Source organism: Lemur catta, chromosome 1 (assembly GCF_020740605.2).
Source record: "Lemur catta isolate mLemCat1 chromosome 1, mLemCat1.pri, whole genome shotgun sequence".
Lineage (NCBI taxonomy): Eukaryota > Metazoa > Chordata > Mammalia > Primates > Lemuridae > Lemur > Lemur catta.
Window position 1 is genome coordinate 170448590 of NC_059128.1, and position 19314 is coordinate 170467903.

General features: G+C 45.3%; 1 protein-coding gene across 1 annotated transcript; it reads left to right on the forward strand.

Annotated features, from left to right (window-relative positions):
- On the forward strand, window positions 1–18262 carry CLDN18 (claudin 18). The gene is made up of 5 exons (XM_045539133.1): window positions 1–442; window positions 10850–11014; window positions 11524–11641; window positions 14954–15064; window positions 16045–18262. Exons 1-5 carry the CDS (start codon window positions 223–225, stop codon window positions 16214–16216), a joined length of 786 nt encoding a protein of 261 aa, XP_045395089.1. The 5' UTR covers window positions 1–222; the 3' UTR covers window positions 16217–18262.
- The last annotated feature ends 1052 nt before the right edge of the window (window positions 18263–19314 follow it).

A 19314-nucleotide genomic window follows, 5' to 3' on the forward strand; every position in this document is an offset into this window, starting at 1 on the left:
GTGCCTCTTGGGGCTGCTTCCCTAACAAATGAAAAAATAATGCCCTTGAACCAGGAATGAAACTGAACTATCTAAGGAAAACACTGTGAGCAAACACTGAGAGCCGAGGGAAACCATCTGATTAGACGAGCTCCCCTCAGGTGCGATTTAGGTGCACACCTTCCGCAGCAGGAGGGCGGCAGCTTCTCTGAGGCGCAGCCACAGCGCCGGTGGGCTGGGGCCATGTCCACCACCACGCTCCAGGTGGTGGGGTTCCTCCTGTCCATCGTGGGCCTGGCGGGATGCATCGCCGCCACGGGGATGGACATGTGGAGCACCCAGGACCTGTATGACAACCCAGTCACCTCCGTATTCCAGTACGAAGGGCTCTGGAGGAGCTGCGTGACGCAGAGCTCAGGGTTCACCGAGTGCCGACCCTACTTCACCATCCTGGGCCTTCCAGGTAGGCACGATGCGCCCCTGGCGCAGGACCAGGTGGGCGCAAGCAAAGGGCTGTTCACATTGAGCCACACTCCCACCTCTGGGTGTGACCCTGGCAGCTCAGGCTCAATATAAACGGTGTGAATAAGAGAAATTGGCTCTGTGTCAAATAGGACGACAGTCATACAGAAGAAAATGGGGGAATTCCTATTCCAGGCAAAGGAATTGCTAGAAGGAGGCAGGCCTCAGAAGAATGGGTCTATTGTAAGGGCATGCTCATGATACTTAGGATAAGAGAATATTGCTCAAGGAGAAAGCAAATTGCATGCATCTATGTGCATGTGACTTGCTCCTTCCTGCACATACATAGGACCAGGGAAGTAGGATGGTGAGTATTTTATTATAGCTGGAAAAGTTTATTGAGAGCTAATTCAATTTTATTTTCAATTCAATTTTACTTTTGAAAATTTGGAATCTCTGTAGGTGCCAAAAAATGCCATTAAATGATAAATAGCTCTTTGTCTTCATTTGTATTGAGAACATCTGATATATGCTCCTAAAAATCAATGTATATCAGAATGTAATTATGGAATTATAATAATGTCAGAATATAAATATAATTACAAATTTGGCGTCTTTTCACCCCTAAGATAAAATAAGTTAAACCTCTACTTTTAATATAGATAATTATTTCAAATATGCATCATAGCAACTTTGCATTCTAGATAGTACAGGAGCTCTATTTGTATTTTGTTTTTTAGATGTAAACAAGAAAATAGTAGGTCAGGCTAATCAGTGACTCCAAGGGGTGGCCAAGATGTGAGTGTGGTGGGGAAGGGAGAACAGTGTTAGGTTTTGCCTCTTGGAAACAAATACTTTGTAAACTGGTAGGTGGAAATAAATTTGCAAGAAATTGTTAAGAGGCTGTGGAGCCCCTGAAACTGAATTGTGAAAAGCAATTCAACTAATTCATCTTCATTCTCAGAAAGAAATAGAAGATGGGTTTCAGATGAGAAGAATTGGGTTATTTATTCCATTTTTGGAAACCACTCATTGTGGGACCAAGAAGATCACTGACTTCGTAGAAAGACTTGCTTAGGAAGCAAGGCAAGTGGACCCTGGCCACAGGAAAGAAAACCAGACTGAGGAGGGATTGTGCTATAGTGGGAGGTGAGAGGTCAAAGGGAGGAAATGCAAGACAGGGAGTGTTGAGTTGCTAGATACACCTGTTATAATTTTAACTATTACATGAAAAGAAAAGATTCACCTTATATTCAAAATTAAGGCATGACATCTCATGACTTCATGTTCGATAACCTCTTCCCAGGGCCCCACCACACATCATCAATCTCTTGCTTACTCTAACACAGTTGCCACAGTGAGGTTCTCAAATATTCCCTCTCCCCTAAATGGGCAAACCCCATTTCTGTCACCCTAACTTGTCACTCCTATTCTACCAAAGGATCCTATCCTCCCTGACCCATCTCAGAATGCCTCCTCCTCTCCCCCTTGACAGTTTTATTCCGGGCTGCAATATCTATCCCCCCTTTTCTGCCAAGGCCAACCTCTCCACCAGGGCTCTGAAGGCCTCGTGCCATCCCGTCTGGGCCATGCCCTGTGGATCAGCCCCTCCCCTTCCTGCCTCTTGCATCTCTTCTCCTCACTTATGCTTATGTCCTCCTTTCCTGGAAAATCTTCTCTCAATCCTGATCGTTGTCAAGTTCTGTCTCTCTCCTGGGTCACTGACAACCAAACTAAAAGACTGCATTTTCCCACCACCTCTCACCCTTAACATTTCTCAGTCTGGTTTCTGTCCTTCATCTCTTGAGAGCAGCGGTCCCCAACCTTTTTGGCACCAGGGACCAGTTTCATGGAAGACAATTTTTCCACAGAGGGCTTAGGGGGGCGGTGGAGCTCTGCAGCCTGGTCCCTAACAGGCAGAGACTGATACTGCGGGTTGGGGACCGCAGCTTCAGAGTGTTGGCTTTTTTTGACTGTGGCAAAGGATGGGGAAGTCTTCTAATCACCAGCTCCCAGTTCTCAGCTCTCACCTCCCTAGACATTTCAAAACCTCAGCACCAAAATCGTGGTTCCCCATTCCCAGCTTAAGGAGGTACAGACGTACCAGCCTGACAGCAAGCCTTCCAACACCCCTCACCTACCTTCCCTGACCTGTGTCTTCCGAGTCCTCTCTCCCCATCCTATGCTTTTCCCTGTCCTTTTACTATGCTCTAGACTTGGTCCTGGACACCCACACTCTTTTTTTTTTTTTTTTTTTTTTTTTTTTATTTCAGCTCATCATGGGGGTACATAAGTTCAGGTCATATACATTGTCCCTGTCCCGCCCATCCCCCCGAGTCAGAGTCCCAAGCGCGTCTGCTCCCACTCTCCAGACAGTGCGCCTGGCACTCGCCATGTATTCATACCTCGATCCCCTCCCCCCCCCACCTCCCCGGGTCTGCACCCTCAAGCATGACCATTCCCCAGAGGGTGCGCAATGCACTCGTCATGTAGGCATACACCCATCCCCTCCCCCCACCCCCCCATCCCAGTCTGATATCCAATTGGTATCCTTCCCTGATGTACATTTAGGTGATGATCAGGGAAACCAGTTTTCTGGTGAGTACATGTGATGCTTGTTTTTCCATTCTTTGGATACTTCACTTAGAATAATGGGTTCCAGCTCTCTCCAGGAGAACCAAAGAGATGTCGTATCATCGTTATTTCTTATAGCTGAGTAGTACTCCATGGTATACATATACCACAGTTTACTAATCCATTCGTGGATTGATGGGCACTTGGGTTGTTTCCACATCTTTGCGATTGTGAATTGTGCTGCTATAAACATTCGGGTACAGGTGTCTTTGTTAAAGAATGACTTTTGTTCTTCTGGGTATATGCCCAATAATGGAATTGCTGGATCAAATGGTAGGTCTACTTGAATCTGTTTAAGGTATCTCCATATTGCTTTCCACAGGGGTTGCACTAGTTTGCATTCCCACCAGCAGTGTATGAGTGTTCCTGTCTCTCCGCATCCACGCCAACACGTGTTGTTTTGGGATTTTTTGATAAAGGCCATTCTCACCGGAGTTAAGTGGTATCTCATTGTGGTTTTGATTTGCATTTCCCTGATGATTAGGGATGTTGAGCATTTTTTGATACGTTTTTTGGCCATTCTTATGTCTTCTTTTGAAAAATTTCTATTCATGTCCTTTGCCCATTTTTTGATAGGATTGTTTGATTTTTTCTTGCTGATTTTCCTGAGTTCTAAATAGATTCTTGTTATCAGTCTTTTATCTGATGTGTAGTATGCGAAAATTTTTTCCCATTCTGTAGGCTGTCTGTTTATTTTCGTGACTGACACCCACACTCTTGAATGCCCCCCTCTACCACCCCACCTGCCCTTTCCACAAATCTACCCTGAAGCCTCCTCAAGCCCCCAAATTCAATAGGATCCCACAAATCTCTGCACCAAATCCAGAGCATTCTCATAGCATTGAGCATTTTTACCCCTCATGACAATGCTCACAAATCTGAGAAGCATTTATTGCATATCTACAAAGAATACACACCACAAAACTGGCCTTGCTGGCACCTGTAAACTCCAAGGGAGGCAACAGGCATGTGTGTAAATACCAAAGCCAAGGCAATAGATGCCATGGGGCTTCCACACATGTGTTGGGAGCAGCAGGAGGAAAGCGGTTATTCAGCGGGAAGAGTCAGGAGGGGAGGGGATCAGGATGGTTTCAGTAAGGGAGTTCTGTTTGAGTCTGAACCTTAGCTCATTAACTTGGTTATTTGTACATTTGTCTCATTCAGCTTCTGTGTTGCAAGTCCCTTCAGCTAGGTAAGAATTCTTTCCCCAGTTCCCAGGATAGGGATAGCAGAGTGAGTATTCAGCAAATGGTTGATAAAGTAACTTGAACTGAATAGGAAGAGTAGTTTAAGTGTTCATGCAAGCCATATGAACTAAAAACAAGTCAACAGTTTCCCCCTAAAAAAGACAGTAGATTGCCTTTGTACTACAATGTTTTGCTATTATGCCTTCATATATAGAAAAGGACTCGGTCCTCCTCCTGCCTGAAACAGGTTCATCTATTCATCCAATCATGTATTCAGCAATATCTTTTGCATGCCTACTGTGTTACAGGAATGAGAGTTTCAGGGACTCTATTAGTCAGAGTAGTTAATGTCATCTGTGGCAACAAACAATCGTAAATATCTCAGTGGCTTAACACAACAAAGTTTACTTCTTGCTCATTAAAGTCCATTGTGGGAAAAGCAGCCTCCTTGCAGTTACACTATTCAAAGTTGCTGGGGCCAGAGAAGAAAGGTTTGAAGGAGACATAACAGCTCTTAACTGCCTCAGCCTGGAAGTGCATTCGCCAAAGGTAGCCATATGGCCCTGGGAGCTGGGAGAGGTAGGAGCGTACAGCCAACTGGTGAGCACCTACTGTCTGTCACAGGAACCATTTGAACAGTAACTGCCAGGCTGCAACGGATCAACCATAGCGATTTCAATTCTGCTAGACAGATAATTCCAGTCTAAACCAATGAGAGTGCAAAAGATATACCATTGATGTATATTCATTTTTCACACAAATATTGAATTCCTCTATGTGTAAAATATTGTCTGATATAAGATAACATAGTGTGTGTGGTTTCAGAAGCCAGGCATTTTTGTGGGGGTGGCCTGCGATCAAGAAGGAGGTGGGGTTTGAGGTGAGTTTTTGCATTGTAAAAATTCCCTGGCACTTAATATCAGAGGAATGTAAATATAGTCATGGAAAAAAAAGCACAACTTTTACAAAGAGCAAGGAGAAAGAAAGGAAAGATGGGGGAGGGAGGGAGGGAGGAAAACAGGGAGGGAGGGAAATTTGGTAATGCTAGGTACCTTTATTCTGTGTCAGGCCAGACAGATTGCTCTCAGGGAGGAAAACCAATTGCCACCCACGGAGCCCTGAGATGTTTCAGATCCACAAAGGGAGAAGTCTTGGGCTCTCTGAGGAGGGTTTTAGGGCACAGTGAGCTGGGAGGAAGGACTTCCTCAAATCACTGCCTGGAGGAGTGCAATTGTGAATGTCAGGTCCCCCAGCACAGCGATGCCTTTAGGAGTCCTGGAAATTGTTGGTCTTATCTTGTCAGTAAGCTTGTGGCCAGAGGACCCTGAGGCACCTGTCTTGCATCTCCCACAACACCCAGCGTGGCCCACAACAGGCATGGATGGTTGTGGAAGCAGGTGCTACTATGTGTCCTGTCTCCCAGCTATGCTATGAAAAGTCAAGCTGGGCTGAACCAGTGTGGGAACTGGGGGACAGTTCCCAGTAGCCACCACAGAAATTTTGCAAGACAAGAGCTTGTACTTAGGAAGAATTTAATAACTGATAGTGAGTTTTATGATTATTAACAAAAGTATTATACGTATGTGCCTGGTGCCTTTCTGTTGGGGCACTGCTGGGGACAGCTCCCAGCAGCCCTGCCTGTCTGGGTCAAGGGAACAGGACTCCACCAGAAGCCAGGAAAAACATTTCTTCAGACTGAGTTTGCAGAAAAGAGGGTACTTTAAATCACTGACCGTCTGTGGCCTTGGAGTAGAGTGTGGATTTAAGAGCAGCCAGTCCTCATGCAGCAAGAATGGCCGCACTATAAATTGGCATCCTAAAATGCAAATATTTGTTTGATGACTTAGATTTGGCCAACTAAAGTAAGGAATGGGCAGGAAGATTACCATGAAGAAAAGGCTCAAAAGAAACTCAAAAGCTGAAGGCAGCAATGTAAGATGGAGCAGCCAGAGAGGGAGCTGAGGGTGGCTTGTGAACACTTGTGGGGCCCCTGAGAGCCAAAAGGAGTAACATTCACCAGCCAGGACCAGACACCTAACTCGCCATCAGAAACAATCGCTTTTTCTTGAGCATGGCAAGGGGCCCAGGGAAGAGAGACCTGAAACAGACGAGCTGGATAAAATGCAGAGCAGGTAGAAATGGAAGGTTGCAGAGAGTTTAATTTTGACTGAGAACCCAGGGAAGTACCACCCTCTAGCACAGAAGTAAGCCTTCAAGTGTTTACAGAAAGGCACCAGGCACATACGTATAATACTTTATTTATTAATCATAAAAATCACTACCAGTTATTAAATTTTTCCTAAGTACAAGCTCTTTTCTTGCAAAATCTCACTTAACTTTTCATTCATCTCAAGAGCCTTTCCTCCAAGGCGTGGCCTCGGGCTTTCCTCTTCTGGGCTCCCCTCCTTTGGATTTCTCCCCAGCCCTTCCTGCCTCCAGGCTGAGGCCAGGCTGGGCCTGAAGGTGCGGGTCCTCCCGTGCCCTGACCACACCTGCCCCAGCCCAGGCGTGTGGCTCCTGGTGAAGTGCTGCCTCCTCATCCCGCTCCCACTTCCCCGCCAGCACGGTGTCAGCCCTGGGAGCTCTCTCTCCTCTCAACTTCCCACTCTGAACACCTCCTCCTGGGCCATTCCCCAGGGCTATTTTCCCACATTATTCCTTCAAATTTTGTCATTAAACAATTATACAAAAATCTCTAGGGGTGACTCCAAACATTACTATTTCTTTAAAAGTTCCCGCAGGAAAAGCTCAGGTATAGCCAAGGTTGAGAACCATACCTGAGGGCACCTCACCTGTCAGTCCACAGCTACTTAGGGGAATAGGATATTTTGCAACGGGGAGGGAACACTGAGTTCCCCTTCTTCTGTTTGCTTCTTTCGGCCCTGAATCCTGCCCACCCTTCAGGTCTGATAGCACTTCATTGTTCATTGGGAAGAATGCTGTAGTCACACCTCTGGTACAGAGAATCGGGCTAGAGAGCCCTTTGACTCACTTGTTACCAGCTGATAAGCCTCTTGGATCAGAATAACAAATAAGAGGCAGAATAGCTAAAAGAGAAACCTACCTGCTTTGGGGGCAGTTTCTCTGTTTACCTTCTATGGAGAAAGATTAGGATCCCAGACAGGAGGCTCATCCAGCAGGAAGGGAAGTTCAGGTTCCCACCATGTGTCCCCATGGTCGTTCCTGGACAGGGGGTTTCCAGCAGTGAGTGGTGGAGCACATTTCCTCCCACTTCCTGGCACCTAGCACAGTTGCTAGTGAGAACAAGACTGACAATGGCTGCTGTAGAATTCTCTCCCCAGCAGAGAAACAAAGTTAAAATCAGAAGTTTCTTTAAGGAGAGGAGAATCGGAACCAAGTGAATGGAGATCGATGGGATAGACTTGGAGTGGCTGGACACTGTCACCTCTACTTTAAGGAGACACCTGGTGAGAAGGCTGCCAGGGCCTCCATTCCTCAGACATTGCAGAAGGCCCTTTAGCAAGTTCTGCGTGATCTAACTCCCCTTTTTCAATATCTCTCATTGATTGCCAATTCTTCCAAAATGACAAATTGCTTTACAATACACACTTTAGAGTGAATAAGCTGGCAGCTCCACTGATGTTAGCTATTATCCGAGATGGAAATCTTCCCAAGGAGATTGGAGAGCACTCCCTCCCAGGACTCCTGGAGGAGATGGGAATGCCCGCGTCTTTAGAGTCACATTTATAAATAATCTTCTGGGACAGGTTATTTCCTCAGATGATTTTGGGAGAATGTTCCTTTACACATTCTTAGCATCCATTGCAGAGGATGACAATTTATCGCCAGGTCTCTGAATTTGGAGGACACAGTCTGTTAGGCACTTACAGATCCCTGTACCCTGACAGCAGCCGGGACTCCAACTGTTTTTCCAGAATAAGGTGCCTCAGAGCAATGTGCTGTGATGGGAAAGTAAGGATGGATTCTGAGACAGTTGTGGATCGCACCCCCAGCTCTGCCTTCCCCTTGGTGTGTGTCCTTAGGAAAGTTAATTCACTTCCGAGTCTCCATTTCCTCAACTATAAAATGGAGATAATAATATTAACTATAGTGCTGGGTTTTTTACATGGATTAAACTTTTTAATGTCTGAAAACCCCTGAATAGCTCTCAACAAAAAGTAGCAACTAGCTGTGTCAACTAGAGCAGGACAGAGTTTTCTGTTTTGTTTACAGCTTCCTCTGAGCCTTTTGCCCACAGCAATGTAGGCAGATCCCCCAGTATCTCCTTAAAGGGAAAAAAAAAGTAGAAGGATTTCTCCTGTTTCTTTTCCATCCGCAAATTTGAATTTTTTCTGGTCATTATTAACTGGTCTCACTGAGGGTAGGAATGGCACCTCCTTTGAGTGTATCCCACAACCTTATTATTAAAACTCCGCACGGTTTTCAACCATCTGCATTTCTACTTGGCTCCTGATTTGCTCCCTTGGGTCTGGGTTACTGTGCGACCCTCATTAGGGTTTTGTTTCTCCTCTATAAAAAAATGCCTTTCTGGAAAATTACTCACCAAGATGCTAAATGTGGTTATCTCCAAGAGTTGGAATAACAGGTTATTGGGGTTTTTTTCCTGTTTACAGTTTTCTCTAGGTTCTGAAATTTTTATAACAAGCATTTATTGCTCATATAACTAGAAAAAAGATCAGCTGTTTCAAACAAAATAAAAATGATGCCCTTTATTCCTTCTCTGACACCACACCATGGGATCTGGTGCCTTTGTGGCTGTAAGACTTGGTATGCAGAGGTCACATCTGCAAGGGGCTTCAGCAACACTCTGACCATGCCTTTGAACCCCTGGGGGTGGAAACTCTCCATCAACAATAAAGTTTTATAGGTTGGCATTTCCAGACACTAGTGAAACCATCTTGCATAAATTACCACTTGATTTCAAGAAACAGAACCCCGACCTGAATTAGCTTAAACAGGTAAGGAGATTTTTTTTTTAAATAATAGGGCTGGGATAGCTCCTGGAACTCAAGGAAAGAATGTGTCTGGACCTCAGGAATAGCTGGAGTCAGGACCTCAAACACTGTCAGGACTCTCACTACCACCCTCCTGGGTTTGGTCTGCTACATCTTACCAGCTTTCTCCACCTAATAGAAACCATGGATTCCCAGAACCATATCTTATACTTTCAACTGCTGGATAGAGACTGATCTGATGCTGTCCGTGTCCAAAGTACAAATATTGTGCATAAGGATTTCATCTGCCTAGTTTGAGTCAGAGGCCCTGCTGGATTAATTAGCTGTGGTCAAGGTACCAGGTATTAGGTCATAGCCTGAAAGATCAGGGTCAATAGTGCTACTCACAGTGTGTGCTGTGTACCAAGCTGGCCCACAAATTGTTACCCATCTGAACAGTTCTGATTCCAAAATTGAGAATAAACATTTCTAAACTTTTATAACAATTTTACATCTCTATGACACTCAAGTGTGTAATTTTGTATTTTCCCAGAGCATCAATTTGTGTCAAATTGGAAATTTTAAATTTTAAATAGTTTGAAAAGCATAGATGGAAGACATGGCAACTCCTTCAGGAATCACGTGCTCAGGAGGGAAAGGGAAACACAGTGGAGGGATGAAGCAATTGGTGTCCGATACACATCACCACACAGCTCTGCAGCTCTGCTCTACCAGACCAACCCACACTACTGCCTTGCCCTCTGGAAGACACCCAGTACTAATTTGTCTCCCCCATAAAATTCATTATACTTGTAATGGACATGCTTAGTGGCTGTCTTTCCCCACTTTGGCATAAGTTCCATGAGAACAGAGACCATATCTGAACTTTTAACAATTGTCACCTCAGGCCTAGTCATGGGGGCTCAGTAAGTAATTGTGGTGATGAGTCACTGCACTTTAAGGGTGTACTGGAGACAACTTTGGATACATCCGGAGGCGAGGTCACTGCAGGAAAGTCCCAGCAGGACCTGCAGCTGCCATTGATTCCTAGAAAAGGACTGCTGATAAACCATGGTTGTATTGGAAAGTCTGATATTGATGTTGTGATCTTTGTGTATACACCCGAAACCTACAGCTCACCATGGCCCTGGTAGTTCCTTGTGGAAAGGGAGAAAAATGGGACACCCTTGATACATTACTTAGTGACTTTGGCTTCACCATATGCTGTAAATGAATACTAGCTTTTCCTAAAGTGGACACAACAGCTTTGAGCTCATGTGGAAAGACAAGAGAAGAAAGATACTTGGCTTAGAAGTCACAGCTACATGGTTTTACTATAAGCCCTATCAGTAATTTGTACTGTTACCTTAGACAAACCATTCTCCCTTTCTGGATCCCAGATTATCAAGCTTTAAAATGAGAACACTGAAATAGATAAATTCCAAGGGCGCTCTGAGCTCCAACCACTGATAATTTTCTCATTCTGTAGACATCTGCGTGCATGTCCTTCATCAGTCAGACAACGAGAAGGTTCACGGTTTCTGGACTTGGTATTTCTCACAGGTTTGATGCTGGTTAGTGGGGGCAGCTTTGTTGTCTTTAGCCAGAGTCTAATCAGTTGTGTCAAAGGGGTCTTATTTGTCTGCTTGTATCCTACCCCGTGTCCCACAGCCATGCTGCAGGCGGTGCGGGCCCTAATGATTGTGGGCATTGTCCTGGGTGCCATCAGCCTGCTGGTGTCCATCTTTGCCCTGAAATGCATCCGAATTGGCAGCATGGAGGACTCCGCCAAAGCCAACATGACACTGACCTCTGGGATCATGTTCATCGTCTCAGGTAAACACAGAGCCTGCGGTTCCCACTTCTGGGAATGTCGAAGCTAAGTCATTCTGGTAGAGGAAACATGGCTCCTCTCTACTGCTGAACTTGGCTCACACTGGGATTCAAGATCTGAGTTTGGAGGCCCAATTACGCTCTACAGAATCATTGTGAGTGCTAAGGTCCCTCTTAGCTGCCACCCCAACCCCAATATAAGAGGTTCTCAACCCTAAGGCAGTCATGTGACTCGATCCCTAAAAGGCATTTTCTATGTGAGACTCTAGAAAGTGATTTTATGGGAGGAGCTTTTGACATCACCAAAGAACCAGACCCAAAACATTTGGACTACTGACCCTTGGTCCCAAGATGCATGGAAAATCTTTTTCTGCACACACACAAATCCTTCCACAATTAGTGAGATAAGAGATTCTAAGTGCCTATCACAATGACTAGCACATAGTGGGAATTCAGTAATCAATGCTTGGATTGACCATTGACTCTGGAGCTTTCTTGTTCTTTGCCCACAGGTCTTTGTGCAATTGCTGGAGTGTCTGTGTTTGCCAACATGCTGGTTACTAACTTCTGGATGTCCACAGCTAACATGTACACCAGCATGGGTGGGATGGTGCAGACTGTTCAGACCAGGTAACCTCCTAATCTAGGTCTCAGCATTCCATGGTGAATATTGTTGTAAGAATCTGATTAAACACATGTGCCTAATGTGACTGTCAGTGCCTGAAATAGCAAAAATTTATCAGAGGCAACCATGCCATATCATAAATCAACAATCACCAGTAAATTCATAAACTTCATTTCAGTAAAATATTCTTGGTGATATGACTTGAGGCTGATCTGACATTTGCATTGAAATACAGTGACAGTTCACAGTATTTATCTAACACTCTTTACACAAGCCCCATTGTGGTGGTAATGAAACAGGCACTATTAACCCAGGCATGTAAATGAACATCAACTTACATCTACAGTCCATAATGGGAGCCTAGTTGGAACAGGTAAAAGTTTGACTAGAAATAAGCAAGGGGCAATATAGGTGAGAAGAGTGATGTTTCTTCCTTGTACAGCTGTTGCTTTCTCTCATTCATTAATTCATACATTCTACAAATGTGTTGAGCACCTGCTGTGGGCTACCAAGTGTTCAGAGTGCTAGAGCTGCAGACAAAGTCTTCACTCTCTAGCAGAGGGAGCTGAAACCCTACTATTATTTGGTGTCTGGATGAGGGTAGAGCTTTTAAAAGATGGAACAGCAATACCAACACCTGTATTCATTTAGCCACTTTGAAGGGATGTATGTCATAGTAAGAAAAAGCAGCAAATTCCTGAAGGCTCTTGTTCTGGGAGAACAATATAAATATCATAGCTAAGTGACCCATCATCTCTGAAACAGAGCACTTGGCATTTTTCCAGTCACACCAACATGGGGTACGTACAGGGTATGAGGATGTGGCAGATCCATTACTCTCTGGCTCCTCATTTCCCATCCATGTTTCTTCTTTGTTTCAAGAATGGGGGAAAAATGACCCCCATAAGCTCCCTCCATCCTCCTCCATGTTTCTCCCATGGTCTCTTGATTACTAGTGCAACTTGAAGGTAGGCTGACCAACTCATTCCAGTTTTCCTGGGACTTTCCCAGTTTGAGCACTAGTCATCTCACGTCCTGGGAAAATCCTCCATCACAGGCAAACCAGACTGATTGGTTACTCTACTTGAAAGAGCCCATCCTGCCCAAAGTATCTGTTGCTGCCCAAGGATCCACCTACCACCCACCTTGCACCCAGCACTCTCCCACACCATCCCCTTAGCACCTGCCCTGTTCCTTGGGGAGGCAGCTTCAGTCCTGGGATCAAGACTATCAGATTCTGAAAGGCCTCCTGAACTTCTCCCTGCATGGGTGGGCAGCTATGGGTAGCTGTTTTTCCCCCTTGTTTCTGTCTTCTCGTTTTCTCTACCCAGAAGTCATACAAGACAGCTCAGCTGCCAAGAAGGATCTTGGCAGTCACCTTGATGGAGCTTTGGTTCCAGTGCCCCACTTGGTCCTAGGACCCCTCCCCTGCTGTCCGCCCACTCTGTCATTGCCATGTCGCGTGTAACACTGGCAGAGCCTAAGCCTGGACTGGAGCGACAGGCCGCCTGCCCTCACACAGTACACAGCCTGCAAGGTGTTTTGCATGAGCCTAAACATTTTATTTTATAATCTGAACTGATCACCAACTTTTTAAACTCAGAAGTGTTACAAATTGGGTTCCTCATAAACAGATCGTAAGAAGAGGACCCCTGTGTGAGTGTCTGTGTAGGAGGGGAGGGCTGGTCAGGGAGAGAGGGGAGCAGGGCTGGACCGGAGGGCGAGCCAGGCAAGGGTGTGATTCCAGGTGAAGCCCTGACTCTGCCTGACCTGGGGGAGGTGTGCAGGGCGAATTATGCTTCAGAGTCATCTCCATTCTAAACTAAAGAGCTGGATTTTCATACCTCAGTGCCAGTCAGTCTCTGTGGGCAAAGCGGCTCAAGCAGCTGAACAAAACCAGAATCCCGGGGACAGTCACGGGGACAGCAGGGAAAGGCAAAAGAACACACAAGCTGGGGAAGAGCCACACACAAATGGTTATGGGGCAGAGCACCACAGGTGCCTACCACAAGATTTCCCAACACACACACACACACACACACACACACACACACACACACACACTGTTTTCCCAGCTTGGTGTAAAAAAAAAAATCAGAAGATCTGGCAGCACCAGGCCCTGGTGCTCATATGGCAGCCCTCTCTGCAGCTGTCCTCTCAGCCAGGGCTCCCTCTCTAGTCTCCCACAGTCTCTGCTGCTCTCTGATGGCCCAACTCTGAGGCCATTTATCATCATGCCCATGAGGTAAGTATTTAGGTTTGCTAACCTGGACCCAGAGTGTCTAAGCTGAGGATGGGGACCATGTTCCCCATGCACAGCGATTCATGGTGTTCTTCAAACAGTGCCCATGCTCTTTGAAACACAAAGGGAAACCTCCAAGGGAAGGCACCACAGTGCTTAGCTCTCCTTTTCTGCGCTTGGAGATGGAGGTCGTCGCCAGGTAGCATCAAAATACTCATTGACATCCTAAGGGTTTGAGGTCAGTGAGGATTTGAGATACCTCTCTCTACCATCCAAAAATGTCCATTTGAGGAATCACCATTATTTTATTCTTGGGATATTTTGTTTTCAATCCTGTTCTGGTGTAACTGAGTCCTGCTGGAGGCAGCCGCATAGAGCAAGGGCACCAGCTTCGGGCTCAGACCGCCTCAGGTGAGAATTCCAGTGTGGGCTGGAACAGAAACAGCAGGAGAGCAGGGTCTCTGTGCTGTTCACACCTACGTCCCAGTGCCAGGGCAGTGCCAGGCACATAGTAGGAGCTCAATTAATACTTACTGAACAAATGAGTAAACAAATGAATGGAAGAGTGAATGGTCACTCCAACTTAGTTCTTTCTGAAGACAAGATTCCTACCTGCGTGGGTGGTTACAGGGGTTACTGGAGATAAGTTAAGATGAATGCTTCTTGGCCCACAGTGAGAACTTAAGGAACTAAAATTCCTTCAGAAATAATAATTTGAGACTGATTCCGTATCTCTCAAATTCTTTTTACCAGACCTTCAAGATACTTCCCTTTGCCAGTAGGGAGGGGAGGGGGACTTCCTGAGACGCTTCTCAGAAATCAGGTTTATAATTTTATGCCTGAGTGATGCTAGGGTCCAAGTGATGCTATTTTGCTGACTAGCTTTAGTTCCAATCCTAGTCTCCAGGATACCTGATCATCTGGCTGTGACCCAAAGGAGTGTGTGTTCAGGGGCCATGGGCAGGGATAGATGTGAAATACAAAAGTGGGGACAGAGACAACAGGCATGGCCAGGGCAGAGGCGGAGCCTGGGGAGCTGAGTCAGCCACATTCACAGTCCCATCTCCCCACACAGGTACACCTTTGGTGCAGCTCTGTTCGTGGGCTGGGTCGCTGGAGGCCTCACGCTAATTGGGGGTGTGATGATGTGCATCGCCTGCCGGGGGCTGGCACCCGAGGAAACTAAGTGAGTCTCCCCATTCCACAGAATCAGATGTTTCATTTGCTCAGAGTGCATTTTAATGTATAATTTGTAGCCCGAAGGATTAGTCTAGGTATATGGAAGAACTTTATTGACTGAAAGATCATTGGACCTTCTTTTTTATGGGGAACCTAGAGAAAAGAACAGGAATATTTCAGCCTGGTCAGATTTAGGTGTGATCCTATTTGAAGGAAAAATCCATCCCTCTAGGTTCCTTCTATCAATAGCTCTAGTGTTCTGTAACTCAGTGGTTCTAAGCTGGGAGCAATTTTCCCCCAACTCAGGGGATGTTTGGCAATATCTGAAGACACTTTTAACTGCTACATCTTTGATAGGATGGAAGAAAGTGATATTGGCATCTAGTGGGTAGAGGCCAGGGATGCTGCTAAACATCATACAATGCACAGGACAGTCCTACAACAAAGAAGCATCTGTTCCAAAATGTCAACAGTACTGCTGTTGAGAAACCCTGCCGTAGCTCCATAAATGGAGCTGGAGTTGGGAGAGCTGGATTCCAGTGTGGATCTACTGCTAACTAGCCCTGCGACCTCCAGCAGGTCACTTGACCTCTTAAGCCTCCATAAAATGAGCAGATTAGAGGAGAGAGGCTGCACACAGGCATCTTCCAGCTCACAAATTCTATGATTATTTGGCTTAACAGTGTTCCCCTGGGCATTGTTTCTGGTTCAGATTTATTTTTATTGATTAACAGAGACAACTTACTAGTCACTAATTACCAGCTTGGCAAAGCTCTAACACAATGTAGAAAATTCTACTCCACTGCAGAGACAGAAAACCAGTGCCCCCAAAACTAGGATGAGCAACTGTCCTGGTTTGCCCAGGACCGATGGGCTTCCAGGGACACTGTAATTTGGGTACTGAAACTGAGACAGTCCAGGGTAAATGAAAGGTTGGTCCTCCTGCCAAACGCATCTGCTGTCATGGAATGTTTCTTTTTCTTACAGCTACAAAGCCGTGTCTTATCATGCCTCGGGCCACAATGTCGCCTACAAGACTGGAGGCTTCAAGGCCAGCACTGGCTTTGGGTCCAACACCAAAAACAAGAAGATATACGACGGGGGTGCCCGCACAGAGGAAGATGTACAATCTCATCCTTCCAAGTATGACTATGTGTAATGCTCCAAGACCCCTCGACGTGAGCAGAAGAAACCCTCCAAAGGGAGCTCACCCCCCAAACAAGGAGATTCTACCTTGATTCTCACTACTTTTGACTCACAGTTGGAAGTTAGAAAAGGCTTAATTTCATCTTTGGTGAGGCCAGATGGTCTTGGCCACATGTCTCTCTCTAAATATTCCATCACAAAACAGCTGAGTTATCATTTATAAATTAGAGTCAATAACTCACATTTTCAATCTTGTATTTCTTTTTCTAAATATAACCTTTCTAATCTGATGATAGAATGTGTTTTGAATTCCTATCTGACACTTTGATGATTTAGACAGACTCCACCTTCTCCTTCTAGTCGATAAACCCATTGATGATCTATTTCCCAGCTTGTCCCCAAGAAAATTTTTGAAAGGAAAAAAGGAGAATAGACCAAAAGACATTATTTTATGCTGTTTGATTTTTACCTCCCCCACCCCTAACTTGGCTACTAATAAGCATTAATTGAAGAAGAAGTGATAGGGAAAGATACTTGTAATCTCTCCAGCCTGTTATCTGAGTTTTCGTACACTGTGATCTTCAATGTTACCAGACCAAAGTGATTTTAGGTTTGAGGCAACCAAGCCTATTGGCATCTGCTAATTCCAGCAAGACCATCCCAGGGTTTTCTGAGCTCTCCACTGGAGTTCTCTTTCTGTCACAGGTCAGAAATTGTCCCTAGAGAAATGAGAAAAGGATTTTTATGTTTGTAATCTAAGTCCTAGTCATAGTTAGAATAAATAATGTATTAGTAAAATGATACATTATCTCTGTGAATTAGCCTCACCCCTGCACATAGATAGAAAGAAATGAAAAAATAATTGCTTCGTTATTGTCCATATTGTACTTTGTAAAGTCACACTTAAGTTCAAATTTGATGAAAACTCAATGATCCTAATTCTTCCCTTTTGAGGTCTCCACGACTCTTATTGCACATGATAATAAGTGTCACTCGTGTAAAAAATAAATAATGGAACACTGCAAGTCCTAGGAAGTGGGTTAAAACCAGTTTAAAAAAAAAAAGTGAACCTAAATTTAATGTTATGTCTCCAAGTGACCCATGTCCACACTTGCATGGTTACAAGCCAGTTGACAGTCACACTTGGCACTGTGACAGTTTTCTTACTCTGAGAGCTGTTCTCTTCATTAAATTGACCTAGAGCGGTCAGACCATTGGATGTTCAGGCAGAACTGAAAGCTCTTTGCAGCCACACACTTTCCCTGTCCTTACATCACTGCCCTTTTGAGCAGAAAGCCAAAACTTTTTCCAAGATTCCAGAATCCCATTCCAGCACCAAAGCCAGAATAGGCCTCCTGGGAAACCTAGGTAAGAGCCATCTCAAAAACCACCAAATCAGGGAGCAGCACTGGCGCTGAGAGTATTTGGCCATTGGGTTATTATTTGGAGAAAAAAGTCCTTACATCAATAGTGCATATGAAAGCAGCCTTCAAAAGGATTGGTGAATATTCATAAGGGTCTTCAGGCTGAACCGACAATCTGTAGAGAAAGATCAGATCATGTCCCACTAAACAGTAAGGAGTTGTGTTCACCAAGAGCCAGAGCAGTAAACTCACAGATCCTTCTCATTGAAACAGTAATGGTTTAAGGCCAAATTTGAGAGGGCACTGGTGGAACTCATTGCCTGAGATGGGGTAAAGGGTGAACAGACAAATCAATTCAAGGAAAAAATAAAGGAAGAGGGGTGATGAGCAATCTAGGGCATTTAAGAGTCCTCGGCATTTGAGCTGAAGGTCACCCATTTGAGTTGAAGGCCATGGGGCACATAAGCTGTCCCTCCTACCACCAGAAAGTCCCCGGTCAGGTCTGAAGCAGTGAGGTGTGGCTCAGCTGGGCTTTTCATTAGCACACTCTCTATCCAAGACTTAATTTTTTTACAGCCTCCATATAGTTAAATTGTGCTTTGTAATTTTGTTGTTGTTGCTCTGTCTTATTGTATATGCATTGAGTATTGACCTGCATGTTTTGTTACTTAAATATTAAAAACACTGTTATCTTACATTTGAATAGTTTCTGCTCTTCTTTCCTAAATTTTAGGAAATGGAGGTGGGAAATGGAGGTGGGAAGCTGAATGCATCTTCCTGGGAGTATTTCTGCTTTCAGAATCTGTGTCTGCTCAGCAGCAGCCTAGCTACCTGGAGGCCAACGAGGTGTGGGTTCAGCCCACTTAGTGGTTTCTGCAAGTTGGGAAGCCTTAATTTATTAAAGGGAGTTTCCAGAGCAACCAGGCATGCAGCATGGGGTCCCAGGACCACGTTTAGCCTGTCTGACCCTGAGTGCACCAGCCTGAGGTGTCTAATGTCATTGGCCTATCCATGGGCCAGTGAAACAAGAGAGCCAATGCCTGCCCTCTCTATGCTGCCAAGGGTTGGTTGATGAGCTCAATAAGCTGTACTAATTGAGGCTGTATCAGGCTATAGAAACAGCATAAGTGGCCGGGCGCGGTGGCTCACGCCTGTAATCCTAGCACTCTGGGAGGCCGAGGCAGGTGGATCGCTCAAGGTCAGCAGTTCGAGACCAGCCTGAGCAAGAATGAGACCCTGTCTCTACTAAAAATAGAAAGAAATTATCTGGCCAACTAAAAATATACATAGAAAAAATTAGCCGGGCATGGTGGCGCATGCCTGTAGTCCCAGCTACTCGGGAGGCTGAGGCAGAAGGATCGCTTGAGCCCAGGAGTTTGAGGTTGCTGTGAGCGAGGCTGACGCCACGGCCCTCACTCTAGCCCGGGCAACAGAGCGAGACTCTGTCTCAAAAAAAAAAAAAAGAAACAGCATAAGCTGTAGAGTCAGAATAGCCCAACTTCAAACCCAGGTCATACCACTTCCCAGCTATGTTAACTTGAACAAAGCCCTTAATCTTTCTTATTTTCTTATGTATAAAATAGAGATAATAAGAATAATGGGATGATGCAAGTAAAGGACCCACTTAAGTGCCAGACGCCCAACTTTCACATCTGGCTTATGTAACTGGGATATCTAAGGCCGGCTTCAGGCACAGCTGGATCAAGGGGTATGTTTAAGGCTCTACCTTTCTCTGTCCATATCTCAG